The sequence below is a fragment of the Lutjanus erythropterus genome, chromosome 21 (assembly GCF_056507025.1).
Source record: "Lutjanus erythropterus isolate fLutEry1 chromosome 21, fLutEry1.hap2, whole genome shotgun sequence".
Classification (NCBI taxonomy): Eukaryota; Metazoa; Chordata; class Actinopteri; order Lutjaniformes; family Lutjanidae; genus Lutjanus; species Lutjanus erythropterus.
Window position 1 is genome coordinate 31,331,493 of NC_139337.1, and position 14,003 is coordinate 31,345,495.

General features: G+C 38.2%; 1 protein-coding gene across 6 annotated transcripts; it reads right to left on the reverse strand.

Annotated features, from left to right (window-relative positions):
• Nucleotides 1–507: 507 nt before the first annotated feature.
• Nucleotides 508–12,108, reverse strand: LOC146307883 (protein NLRC3-like). 6 transcript variants are annotated; one of them, XM_084747327.1, is made up of 9 exons: nucleotides 12,014–12,108; nucleotides 11,766–11,885; nucleotides 11,253–11,377; nucleotides 9,236–11,069; nucleotides 7,765–7,941; nucleotides 6,296–6,472; nucleotides 4,832–5,005; nucleotides 3,197–3,373; nucleotides 508–2,445 (listed from the first exon to the last, which is right to left on the reverse strand). In XM_084747327.1, the coding sequence occupies exons 1-9, from the start codon at nucleotides 12,082–12,084 to the stop codon at nucleotides 2,220–2,222; spliced, it is 3,081 nt and encodes a 1,026-aa protein (XP_084603453.1). In that variant the 5' UTR covers nucleotides 12,085–12,108; the 3' UTR covers nucleotides 508–2,219. The 6 variants fall into 6 exon arrangements, with proteins under 6 accessions (XP_084603453.1, XP_084603450.1, XP_084603449.1 ...); XM_084747324.1 differs by lacking the exon at nucleotides 508–2,445 and having other exon boundaries at nucleotides 2,577–3,373; nucleotides 9,236–11,066; nucleotides 12,014–12,107; XM_084747323.1 differs by lacking the exon at nucleotides 508–2,445 and having other exon boundaries at nucleotides 2,577–3,373; nucleotides 12,014–12,106.
• Nucleotides 12,109–14,003: the final 1,895 nt, after the last annotated feature.

Below are 14,003 nucleotides of genomic sequence, written 5' to 3' on the forward strand. Positions count from 1 at the left end.
CATCAGTGAGGCTCTCACCCTGAACGCTCTCCTGATCAGACAAATGTTGATCAAAACTGACAAAAACTGTCTTGTTTTAATCCCAAAGAGTCCAGTCGATCCAATCCACTGACATATTCAGTCCAAAACATATGATTTACACCAATAAACACACAAACACTGAAAAAACAAACCCACAACCAAACAAAGTAGTGATCCTCCATCCAATCATCTCTTTTCTCCACCTGTTCAGACATCACAGCAGCACCTGGTTCTCATTTTGATTGACACCTCACCTGAGCCAATGGGAGCTTCCATGTCCTGTCCAGAGTCCACAGCAGCCAATGAAAGTCTGAGTTGGAAGGAAGAGCCCGCCTCTCTTCTCCCATGTAAAGACAGAGCCAATCAGAACAGAGTAGGAGGATAATTGTCACTTTGTTCAGCCAATCAAATCTCTACAATGACAACATGAAGGTTTTATATATAAAATAAATCCAGAATATATAAATGAGGTACATTTAGGTAGTTTTACTCTAAGATGCTTCTTATATGACCTGTTTTCTGACAAAACATTTGTTTTGATGCTGGGATTTTAATGACTTTATGAACTTTTCCTCTGCAGCCAAAGACTTTGTTCAGGTTTTATCAACTTATTTTCCTTACAAACAAATATTTATCTGTTAAAATATGAGAAACCTGACATTGGTGGTAATGATCAAAACTTTAACTTTGACTGTTTTTTATTACAAACTGTAACAATATAAGAAAACAGAACAAATATATACATGTACATGATCTTAACCACTGATGACACTGAAGATGTTTTTGTTTATTTGATGTCAAAAGATATATAACAAGTCAGAGCATGTTTTGATTTAAGACAGCTCTGGATTTTCACCAAAATATGACATATTTCAGTAACTTAAAGTGATTTTAATATATATATTTCATTTACAACAAATTAAATGATTTGAATGTGACAGAGTTTGTTCATAGTGACAAATCCACAGATAATTATCATCAGACTTTGTGGTTCTTTGAGTTATTGCAGAAAACTGAACCAATCAGTTGGGATGTAACAGAAAAAGATCTACACTCTATAAATATATACATATATATATATACAGTCTACTCTGACATCAACCGTCCAGCTGCTGTGTCCTTTGAAATTTCTATTCTGGGTCAGAAAATCTGTTTTTGTTTTCCTGATTGACGTTAAAATTAATGCAGAATCTTCACTGAATGAGTTCAATGTTTGTTTAGGACAGAGCAGCAGCAGAGCAGTCCACACACACTGATGATCCTCTGTCACATGATCCAGAGGAACACACAGGGATGATGGTGTTCAGACTGCAGCACTGACAGTCACCTCCACCTGTTGTGATTCCTCTGTCAGTCAGTGCTGGATGAAGCTCTCCTCTCCACTCCACCTCCCAGTAACACGACCCAGTCAGAGTCTGTCCACACACAAGCTGCTGCTGCTGCTGCTGCTGCTGCTGCTGCTGCTGCTTCAGCCTCTCTGGATCATCAGGACACAGCTGATCCTCTCAACACAAACTCCTTCATCATCACTCTGACAGAGACCACCACTTCGATCTGATGAGAGAAGAAGACAGAGAACAGAGGTGATAAATCAGTGTTTACAGAGACTCCCTTCATCAGCTGTCAGTCAGTGAAGCAGCACATCCAGTATAAAGACCAGCAGGGACTTCAGTCCTGTTCAGACCAGAAGTGGAGCAGCTGTGGAGCGTAGCTGCTTCCTTTCAGCTCTCATGTTGACGTGTTGGACTGAAGCTCACAGACCTGCACAGACTTTGAGCATCAGGTCTGTTGACTCTGCACATTTCACTCAAGTACACAGTGGAAATAAAGTGCTGAGTAGAGCTGTGACAAAGATGAACTGATCGATTCTTTAGTGTCGACATGAGAGAACAAACAGTTTGAGATCAGATTTGATGGAACAACAGTTTGATGAATGAGGACCTCTGTCTCTGTACATCTTGTAATGCTGTCAGCTGTAATCCAGCTTTATTTCCTGTAGACATGAACACAACAACAACAGTCGTCTTCACATCAACTCAAACACATGATCACAACAAGCTTCTGGCTCATCTGATTGGCTGACTGTTCTCTCTCTCTCTGTCTTTCTGTCCAATCCTGAAGCCCGTCACCATTCTCCTCTCACAGCTTCACTGATGAAAGCAGGAAATACTGGATCTTTGCTTTGACACTGATTGTGTTTAATACAATATTGATGAAACCAGCAGGGACTGACTCCAACTTTCTACTGACCTCAGAGTCTTCAGAGCAAAGTGTGGACTCTCCACAAGATCAGACAGACGCTTCACGTCTGAATCCTGCAGATCGTTTTCCCACAGCCACAGCTCTCTCAGATGGGAGGGGTTGGACTTCAGAGCTGAGGCCAGAGAAGAACAGCTGATCTTTGACAAACTGCAGCACATCAATCTGAATAAAGAATAAATGATGTCAGACAGATTTAGAAAATGTTCCTGTTTGAAATCATTCAGTGTTTAATAATCTGTTCAGAGCTGAACAAGATTTAGAAAATTTTCAGAAAATGGAAACTTCAAACATCTGAACTCAACAGGTTCAAAATTGTAAAATACAAAAAGTTAAAGGGTTCTCATTAATATTATTGACAACATGCTGCTACTTCAATAAAGACGCAGCTCCACCAGTCGATTCAAAGATGCCAAATATGTCAGGAGAAATTTTGGGGGAATATGAACAAAAAACATCTACAATATTTCTTATTATTCTTCCATTAATATTTAATACTGCAGTCATAAAATCAAAGTATCTTCAGTTTAAACTATTCAGTCAGTATAAGAATCATATAGATTCATAAATATGTTGGAAAACACAAATACTGAATATATTTGTTATTGTCTGATAGTTGAAAGAGGTTATTCCTTTATTCATTGTATTTAGATATTATAGATATTAAAATTTGTTTAAACAAAATCATGATGGAGAATATGAGATGAAAATCAAGATTTTTCTTGTTATATGAAGGTTTTAAATGTGCAGCTCAACATTTCTCTGCCACAGTCAATGAACTAAACCACTGAAGAAGAAAACAGACTTTGACATTCAGATGAAGATACAGTATGTCAGCCTTCTGTCTGCAGTTTAGTGTCAACACAACTTTCACATCATATTAATCTCAGTACATAAGTAAAAAATGGTGTCTGACCTCAGAGTCTCCAGTCTACAGTTTGGACTCTCCAGAAAATCACACAGCAGCTTCACTCCTGAATCCTTCAGGTCTTTGTTGTAGCTCAAGTCCAGCTCTGTCAGATGGGAGGAGTTGGACTTCAGAGCTGAGACCAGAGAAGAACAGCTGATCTCTGACAAACTGCAGCCACTCAATCTGAATAAAGAATAAACGATATAGATAAAAATGAATTTATAATACAATGAGATGTGTTCAGGTTTTAAATGTGCAGCTCAACATTATTTTGTCCTAATCAATGAGCTTTTCTCTAAAATGAGCAGAGTGACTTTGTTATTGTGTTATTAGGGATCATCATAACGTCAGTCTTCTACAGAAGTCACACAAATATCAGCACAACATTCATACACCTATAAATATCAATACAGAATAATAACATGCTGCTGATCTCAGTCAAGTCTGTAATAATTATCAGATCAGTTTTTGTTACTTTTCTTACTTTCATGTTCTTTTTTTAAACAATCATGTGTCATTTTATGAAAAAAACCTAAGACAGATGTCTCCTATAGAATTCCAACATGGTGAATATGAAATAAATAAGACTTGATGAAATAAATAAAACTTTAGGTAAAACCAAAACTTAAGAAAACTCTTTAATCTGTCCAAACACTTCTGAGTCTCTCATTTAAATCCTCAGATTTAGACTGTGATCATCACCACTGTTATCAACACACAGCTGACTGACTGTGACTTTAATCTTCAGTCATCTTCATTACTGGATCAAATGAGCTCTGAGCAAAGACAGATGGATCTTCTCCACATCTGAAATGTTACCTGCTGGCTTTATGGATAAATGTAGAAGTTCTGATAAAATACTGTGTTGGAAGGTTATTTACAAAGACACAATTTTGTTGACCGTCACAAAAATAAGGATTGTGTTCAAATGTAAATCAGACGCCACTCTCCCAGAGGGAATGTGTCTCTCTGAACTGATCAGCTGTATAACTCCAGAGAAAATAACCTGCTGCTTGAGGAACAAAAGGAAAACAGTTTTCAACATATGGAAACTCTTTTTGAATTTTAGAAAAAACTCTTGATGTTCCAGATTGATTGTGTCTCTGTCTTGTCTTCCTGTATTGAGGATGTTTGACAACATGATCCTTGAAGTGAGATGTTGCTCCGTGTCTCTTCATGTTTTCTTTAGCTACATTATTTTGCTGTCATTGTGGATGGTATCTGTTTGATTTTCATTTGAATTTCTTTATTGTCTTGTTGACTTTGTTCTGTCACTTGTTGGTTACATGTTTGGTTTTGAAGAAGCAAAAGAAAATATTCCAAAATAATAATGATAATAAAATAAAAAGACATTATTCCTGAAAGCTTCTTCTGTTTGTTACAGATGTGTCACATGTAACCAAAATAACAAATCTTTATTTCATTTTGCAGCTCAATGAAGGATAAGTCAGACAGTTTTCTTACTAAAATGAATCCAGTTTGATTACAGACTAAATTCAGAGTCAAACTATTCAGACTAAAAACTTTAAAAAAGAGTTCAGACAAACACAGAAAACAAGAGAACTGAAGGAAATTTAAAGTTTCTCTTATGGATTTAAATTTGGTAAATATAAAGTGGAAAAGAACAAATGATGAACTGACCTCAGAGTCTCCAGTCTACAGTTTGGACTCTTCAGTCCAGAACACAGACGCTTCACTCCTGAATCCTGCAGGTTGTTGTAATTCAGGTTCAGATGTCTCAGATGGGAGGAGTCAGACTTCAGAACTGAGGCCACGACTTCACAGTGAGTCTCTGAGAGTCCACAGTTAATAAGTCTGTGATGACAGAGAAAATATTTAAGAGTATGATAACATGTGACAATGATAAAAATAGACTGAGTGCATTTTGCATCACAAAGTAAATGATGATGAGCTCAGCTGGTCAGTCCCTGATCAAAAGGTTTCTGCTTTGAAACTTGAGCTCCACATGTCAAAGTGTCTTTAAGCAACATAATGAACTGCTAATAGACAAAAATGTCTGACAAATGACTATAATGTGTCATATTTTGATGAACAGGCTGCTGTGATTTGTGTTTGTTAAACTTTATTTTGACACAATGTTCAATGAGCTGTAAAATGACTGCAGACTGTAACTGCCCTTCTATCTATTTACCTCAGTCACGTCCTTGTGTGGATTTTGTGCATCTTTCATGCATCTTATGTCACTCCATCTGCTTTTCATCTCACATTAAATGTAGGACTAATGTCGCATTATTAGTATCATTAGTAAAGATTGTTCTATCATTTTATGGTTCATAGTCTCAGGGTCCTGTTCTCCAGTGAGGGGACAATGGAGCAGGAGATGGACCGGAGACTCGGAGCAGCAGGAGCAGGATTATGAAGCTTTATAACACATCAGCTTAAAGACCAGAGAGAGAGAGGGACAGAGAGAGATTCATTACTGTTTATGAATCAAACTAATTTCTCATGGAGCAAAACATGAAAAGACATTTGTTTGATCTTCAAGAGGGAGGGAGGGTGCCCCCCCCCACATCCTCTCAGATCAATCAACAGATTGATTGTGTCTCTGTCTTGTCTTCCTGTATTGAGGATGTTTGACAACATGATCCTTGAAGTGAGATGTTGCTCCGTGTCTCTTCATGTTTTCTTTAGCTACATTATTTTGCTGTCATTGTGGATGGAATCTGTTTGATTTTCATTTGAATTTCTTTATTGTCTTGTTGACTTTGTTCTGTCACTTGTTGGTTACATGTTTGGTTTTGAAGAAGCAAAATAAAAATATTCCAAAATAATAATGATAATAAAATAAAAAGACATTATTCCTGAAAGCTTCTTCTGTTTGTTACAGATGTGTCACATGTAACCAAAATAACAAATCTTTATTTCATTTTGCAGCTCAATGAAGGATAAGTCAGACAGTTTTCTTACTAAAATGAATCCAGTTTGATTACAGACTAAATTCAGAGTCAAACTATTCAGACTAAAAACTTTAAAAAAGAGTTCAGACAAACACAGAAAACAAGAGAACTGAAGGAAATTTAAAGTTTCTCTTATGGATTTAAATTTGGTAAATATAAAGTGGAAAAGAACAAATGATGAACTGACCTCAGAGTCTCCAGTCTACAGTTTGGACTCTTCAGTCCAGAACACAGACGCTTCACTCCTGAATCCTGCAGGTTCTTGTTGTTACTCAGGTCCAGACGTCTCAGATGGGAGGAGTCAGACTTCAGAACTGAGGCCACGACTTCACAGTGAGTCTCTGAGAGTCCACAGTCAGAAAGTCTGTGATGACAGAGAAAATATTTAAGAGTATGATAACATGTGACAATGATAAAAATAGACTGAGTGCATTTTGCATCACAAAGTAAATGATGATGAGCTCAGCTGGTCAGTCCCTGATCAAAAGGTTTCTGCTTTGAAACTTGAGCTCCACATGTCAAAGTGTCTTTAAGCAACATAATGAACTGCTAATAGACAAAAATGTCTGACAAATGACTATAATGTGTCATATTTTGATGAACAGGCTGCTGTGATTTGTGTTTGTTAAACTTTATTTTGACACAATGTTCAATGAGCTGTAAAATGACTGCAGACTGTAACTGCCCTTCTATCTATTTACCTCAGTCACGTCCTTGTGTGGATTTTGTGCATCTTTCATGCATCTTATGTCACTCCATCTGCTTTTCATCTCACATTAAATGTAGGACTAATATTGCATTATTAGTATCAGTAGTAAAGATTGTTCTATCATTTTATGGTTCATAGTCTCAGGGTCCTGTTCTCCAGTGAGGGGACAATGGAGCAGGAGATGGACCGGAGAATCAGAGCAGCAGGACCAGGATTATGAAGCTTTATAACACATCAGCTTAAAGACCAGAGAGAGAGAGGGACAGAGAGAGCTTCATTACTGTTTATGAATCAAACTAATTTCTCATGGAGCAAAACATGAAAAGACATTTGTTTGATCTTCAAGAGGGAGGGAGGGTGCCCCCCCCCCCCACATCCTCTCAGATCAATCAACAGATTGATTGTGTCTCTGTCTTGTCTTCCTGTATTGAGGATGTTTGACAACATGATCCTTGAAGTGAGATGTTGCTCCGTGTCTCTTCATGTTTTCTTTAGCTACATTATTTTGCTGTCATTGTGGATGGTATCTGTTTGATTTTCATTTGAATTTCTTTATTGTCTTGTTGACTTTGTTCTGTCACTTGTTGGTTACATGTTTGGTTTTGAAGAAGAAAAATAAAATATTCCAAAATAATAATGATAATAAAATAAAAAGACATTATTCCTGAAAGCTTCTTCTGTTTGTTACAGATGTGTCACATGTAACCAAAATAACAAATCTTTATTTCATTTTGCAGCTCAATGAAGGATAAGTCAGACAGTTTTCTTACTAAAATGAATCCAGTTTGATTACAGACTAAATTCAGAGTCAAACTATTCAGACTAAAAACTTTAAAAAAGAGTTCAGACAAACACAGAAAACAAGAGAACTGAAGGAAATTTAAAGTTTCTCTTATGGATTTAAATTTGGTAAATATAAAGTGGAAAAGAACAAATGATGAACTGACCTCAGAGTCTCCAGTCTACAGTTTGGACTCTTCAGTCCAGAACACAGACGCTTCACTCCTGAATCCTGCAGGTTCTTGTTTAAGCTGAGGTCCAGATGTCTCAGATGGGAGGAGTCAGACTTCAGAACTGAGGCCACGACTTCACAGTGAGTCTCTGAGAGTCCACAGCCAGAAAGTCTGTGATGACAGAGAAAATATTTAAGAGTATGATAACATGTGACATTATAAAAATAGACTGAGTGCATTTTGCATCACAAAGTAAATGATGATGAGCTCAGCTGGTCAGTCCCTGATCAAAAGGTTTCTGCTTTGAAACTTGAGCTCCACATGTCAAAGTGTCTTTAAGCAACATAATGAACTGCTAATAGACAAAAATGTCTGACAAATGACTATAATGTGTCATATTTTGATGAACAGGCTGCTGTGATTTGTGTTTGTTAAACTTTATTTTGACACAATGTTCAATGAGCTGTAAAATGACTGCAGACTGTAACTGCCCTTCTATCTATTTACCTCAGTCACGTCCTTGTGTGGATTTTGTGCATCTTTCATGCATCTTATGTCACTCCATCTGCTTTTCATCTCACATTAAATGTAGGACTAATGTCGCATTATTAGTATCAGTAGTAAAGATTGTTCTATCATTTTATGGTTCATAGTCGCTGCAGCTCAACACGATCAAAGTGCTGATGGAAATGCAAGTCGGCACAAATCAAATCAAATCAAATCCATTTCTCCTCCAGTCAGCAGTCAACATGGACAGACAGACTAATGATCTCACTGTAAACTGTAGGATTAGTTCATTAGTTGAAGTCTACCGTCACGGACCAGATTCACTAAAGCCTGAAAACAGAGTCAAGAGGAGGTGCAGAAGTCTAGTTCTGTCTCAGACCACCTGATTTAAAATATGTTGAAAGGTTATTATGGAATTATTGATCACTGATGCAAAAAAAAATGCTGACTACCACAGCTTTAATAGGAAATGTCTCAGAAACTGCTGAGAAAAAATAAAATAGCAATAATGAAAAAAAGTTAAATTTCAAGTGCTGTTAGTTCCAGCAGATCTCAGATATGACATGTTTGTACTATATAACAAACAGACACATTATATAAAGAGAGTGCAGACACTGGATCCTCTGTAAAAATCAAACATGACTGTTGTGATAAAATGATGTCTGTCAAAACATTTTTTAAAAGGTTTTTCTGCTGGATTTGTATCAAACCTCCATTAAAGAAACAGAAGATGAGAGAAGAGTTGTTCAGTAGCTTATATGTATCAACACAAACATGATTTTTGCAGACATCTGTAGTCTAACACATATGATTATTTAAAAAATAGGTTCAGTTTAAGCAAACATTTCTGTTGTGCACATTTTATAAAGTACATGTCTGTTAAGTGTGTCTTTACTCTAATATTGATGACTTAAGCTTTACATTGATTCAGAGTGTTGATAATCACATCTGGACTTACTGAGCCTTTCTGCAGTTCCTCACAGCTGGAATCAGTCTCAGTCGTCCCTGGTCTGATGTGTTGTAGTTGTTCAGGTCAAAGTCATCCAGAACCTCCTCTGACATCTGCAGCATGTAGGACAGAGCTGAGCACTGGATCTCAGAGAGTTTCTTCTCTGATCCGTTCCGTGACTTCAGGAACTCTTGGATCTCCTGATGTACTGAGCGGTCGTTCATCTCCATCAGACAGTGGAAGATGTTGATGCTTCTGTCAGGAGAGATTTCATCACTGTTCATCTCCTTCAGGTTGTTGATGACTCTCTGGATGATTTCTGGACTGTTGTCTGTCCGACCCAGCAGGCCTCCTAAGAGTCTCTGGTTGGACTCCAGAGAGAGGCCATGAAGGAAGCGGACAAACAGGTCCAGGTGACCATTTTTACTGTTGAGGGATTTCTTCATGGCTCTCCTCAGAAAGACATCCAGGGATGAGTCATGGAGATCATCTTTTCCAAAATATTTAAAAATCTTCTTCAGAACAGATTTTGGTTTTAGAAAAGCCTCCAGTACCTGTGTGTTCCTGTTGGTGTAACAGTGGAACATGTAGACTGCAGCCAGAAACTCCTGAACGCTCAGATGAACAAAGCAGTAGACTGTTTTCTGGAAGATCACACTCTCTCTTTTGAAGATCTCTGTACAAACTCCTGAGTACACCGAGGCCTCTGTGACATCCAGACCACATCGCTCCAGGTCTTCTTGGTAGAACATGATGTTTCCTTCCTCCAGATGTTCCAACGCCAGCCTCCCCAGCTTCAGAAGAACTTCCCTGTCAGCCTCCATCAGCTCCTGTGGACTCGTCTCATGTCCCTCATGGTACTTGTTCTTCTTCCTCTTTGTCTGAACCAGCAGGAAGTGTGAGTACAGGTCAGTCAGGGTCTTGGGCAGCTCTCCTCTCTGCTCTGTAGTCAACATGTCCTCCAGAACTGTAGCAGTGATCCAGCAGAAGACTGGGATCAGACACATGATGTGGAGGCTCCTGGATGTCTTGATGTGTGAGATGATTCTGCTGGACAGATCTTCATCACTGGACCTCCTCCTGAAGTACTCCTCCTTCTGGTCATCAGTGAAGCCTCGTACTTCTGTTACCCTGTCAACACATGAAGGAGGGATCTGATTGGCCGCTGCAGGTCTGGAAGTTATCCAGATGAGAGCTGAGGGAAGCAGATTCCCCTTGATGAGGTTTGTCAGCAGCACGTTGACTGATGACTTCTGTGTGACATCAGACACAACCTGACTGTTGTTGAAATCCAGTGAAAGTCTGCTTTCATCCAGGCCGTCAAAGATGAACACAAGTTTACAGACAGCCAGCTTCTCTGCTGTGACCTTCTGTAATGTTGGATGGAAAACATGGAGCAGACTGAGAAGACTGTACTGCTCATCTTTGATCAAGTTCAGCTCCCTGAACGAAAGCAGAATCAGCAGACTGACATCTTGGTTTTCCAAACCCTCTGCCCAGTCCAGAGTGAACTTCTGCACTGAGAAGGTTTTTCCAACTCCAGCGACGCCGTTGGTCAGAACGACTCTGATGTGTCTCTGTTGGTCAGGTAAGACTTTAAAGATGTCCTGGCACTTGATTGGAGTCTCATGGAGGGTCTCCTTCTTGGACGTTGTCTCCAGCTGTCTCACCTCATGTTGGGTATTAACCTCTTCACTCTGTCCCTCTGTGATGTAGAGCTCAGTGTAGATCCTGTTGAGGAGGGTTCCACTTCCTGTTCCATCAGTTCCTTCAGTCACACGTTCACATCTCGTCTTCAGACTGATCTTATGTTCATCTAAAACCTCCTGCAGACCACGATCTGCTGAAAGAGAAGAATAGTGTTCTGAGACCGAACAGAGAGCAAAAATCCAGATAAATAAAAATGTTTTTGAATTTATAATAATCATAATAATATGAAAATTCCAAGTCTGACACAACAAATGTTCCTGAATTCAACTCAAACTCATATCTTCAGAAATGATGACATCAGAATCTGTAGTCTTACTTTGTTCAGTGCTGCTCTGACTGTCTGTCTGTAGTCCAGCTCTTGTTCTGGATGTTTCTCCACACTGGGAACCAGAGGAATCTTCTGGTGAGTCAGACTGGTCCCAGTATGAGGTGATGCTCGGTCTGTAATGATTTGTTGTTTTTGTTGAAAAATATCAAGATTTGTCTGAGAGCAGCAGAAGTGTAGTTACTTCTCTATAACTCATCATTCAGTCTGTAATGAAAATAATTGTTACATTTATTTATTATTTATTTTTATTTCAACTCTCCTGCATTCATAAACACTGATTAACAGCTTTTCCTGTCTGCTTCTTAATAACATTTAAGGTCAGAAGTAAATAAATAAGAAATAAAAAATAAATACTTGTGGTCAACATGCAGTTGACCACAAATAGGGTCCACTTGATTCAAAGTTTTCCACTGAAATCTCTGAATCATTACAAAATAGACCTAGCATTTTGTCTTCATCGTCAATGCATCATCGTCCATTTACAGTAAAACAGTCTCTTACTTTATGTCTGACAGTCCAGGTTCATTACTGAAGTCCACTGGTCTCTTTTTGGACCAGTCACTCTTCATAGACAGACAGCTGGACACTGGAGACTCTGCTCTCTGTCTGTTGGACTGGACCCTGGATCAGAGAGTCAGTATGAGCTAGTATGGTAAGATCAGATGTGATACAAGAACTTTCTTACATCATGAAGCCTTGTGCAAAACATCACCAGCAAACACTGAATGAGTTAGTATCAGTTCTCTTACTGTGAGTCTGAGGGTCCAGGTTCATTACTGAACTCTGGAGGATGATCTCTGGACCCGTCACTGAGACTCATGGACACTGGAGACTCTGCTCTGTCCTCGTCTGTCCTCCTCATCTTCTGGACTTCAGCCAGTCTGAGAGGTAAAACAGTGACACCGACTGTGAGCTCAGAAAACAAGAATCAAGAAAAACAAGTTTGTTCAAGAGTCACACACAAGACAGACAGAGAACAGGAAGTAACACACAATCTCTCTGTCTCTGAAACACAAACACAGTATACAGTAATAAGGTGAGTATTATAGCCAGCCAGCACTGCACCCAGTCAGTTCTCTTTAAGGGGATTTTCACACCTGTAGTTTGGTTCACGTGGTCCAGATCAGGGGAAAAAATGATCCACTGATGGATTTCAGTTGGAAATGGTGCTAAAATCACATACATACCATCAAAAATCCTGGTGGTTGGTCCATTTGATTTTACACCATTAATCAGCTGTTCTATGGTTCAAATGAAAACAAGCTGAGCACAACCTTTCTTGTTGATCTCAGCCTGTTTCTTATGTCCAACATCCAAGTGCAATAGCTGTGTTCACATATGACCAATGAACCAGTTTTTTTCTTGGTTCACAGTAGCTTTAATGTGTTTTTTTTTTTCAGCCAATCACGACTTTGTGTCCACAAATGAATGAATCTATTGAGCTCATTCTAACATTTTTTTTCCTCTACGGTCCACAAGGTAAAAACTCAGAGACTTTGACAGTAAATTAAGAAAAATGTCTCAACACTCACCCTGCCTCAGTCTTCAGTTTTCCTCCTACTGCTCAAAATAGACTCTGAACCAACTGAATACTTTCACATTCAGGGTTCCCTCCCTGTTCTCATGAACCTGGATCACCTTGTCAGTGTTGCTCCTCCCCTCTATTCACAGGAAACAAAGTGAGTTTATTTGTGTGTGTGTGTGTAGCTCACACAAACCAGCTGTTTGAAATGATGTGTTTATGAATGTCTCTCTCAGCTTGAAGCAAAAACACTTTGATCAAAATGTTTGTGCTTAGTTCTTACTGAGTTACAACTAAAATGCTTTGAACTTGATAAATTCAATGTGTTCTCTACAGACCTATAGGGAACATTAACAGTTGAACATCAGCTCCTTCATGTTCCACTGGATCTGGAGTTTTTTGGGTGACAAAGACAGCGTACTAAGGTGAACAAGCTTTTATCTCGTCACAGGAGCCGCTGCAGCTGTGTCCTGTCTCCACAAGTCTTCTGTATTTATAAGTATCATGACTTCACTGGATATCACACCTCAACATCCACATTATCTTCATTCACTTCATTTAACAAAACTTGCAGCTCTGATCAAAGTATTTACAGAAACTGTAAAGATTTGTCTGAATATCTGATGAAAAATGATTTGTCTCTTACTCAAATAGGATCTGCAAACACACACACATGCATATACAGATATATCTATAAATATCTAGCTACAAAAAAGGTAACTGTATTCCATTATAGTTACAAAAAGATGTAATCAGATTACAGATACATTTAGTAAAAAATGGGGATTATTAGTCGGATTGCAATTTTGAAATAAAGAACAATCATTTACTGTCTTAAAATCAAATAATCAATCAATAAATTTATTAAACTTAGAGAATGATTTGCTGTAATGATTAATCAACTATTAAATTAATCAGCATCTATTTTGATAATTGATTAATCATTTTGAGTCTGTTCTCTGATTTCAGCTTCTTAAATGTGAATATTTTCTTTTCCTCTCTGACAGTAAACTGAATATTTAGGAGAGTAGGAGGATAATTGTCACTTTGTTCAGCCAATCAAATCCCTAAAATGACAACATGAAGGATTTATATATAAAATAAATCCAGAATATATAACTGAGGTACATTTAGGTAGTTTTACTCTAAGATGCTTCTTATATGACCTGTTTTCTGACAAAACATCTGTTTTGATGTCTTTATACACAATTTTTATT

Coding starts and splice junctions, on each gene's coding strand:
- LOC146307883 (XM_084747327.1), bottom strand. CDS start 12,084: ATGAGTCTCAGTGACGGGTCCAGAGATCATCCTCCAGAGTTCAGTAAT. Junction 11,070..11,252: donor TCAGAGCAGCACTGAACAAA/GTAAGACTACAG, acceptor CTTCTCTTTCAG/CAGATCGTGGTCTGCAGGAG. Junction 7,942..9,235: donor AGGAACTGCAGAAAGGCTCA/GTAAGTCCAGAT, acceptor CTGTCATCACAG/ACTTTCTGGCTGTGGACTCT.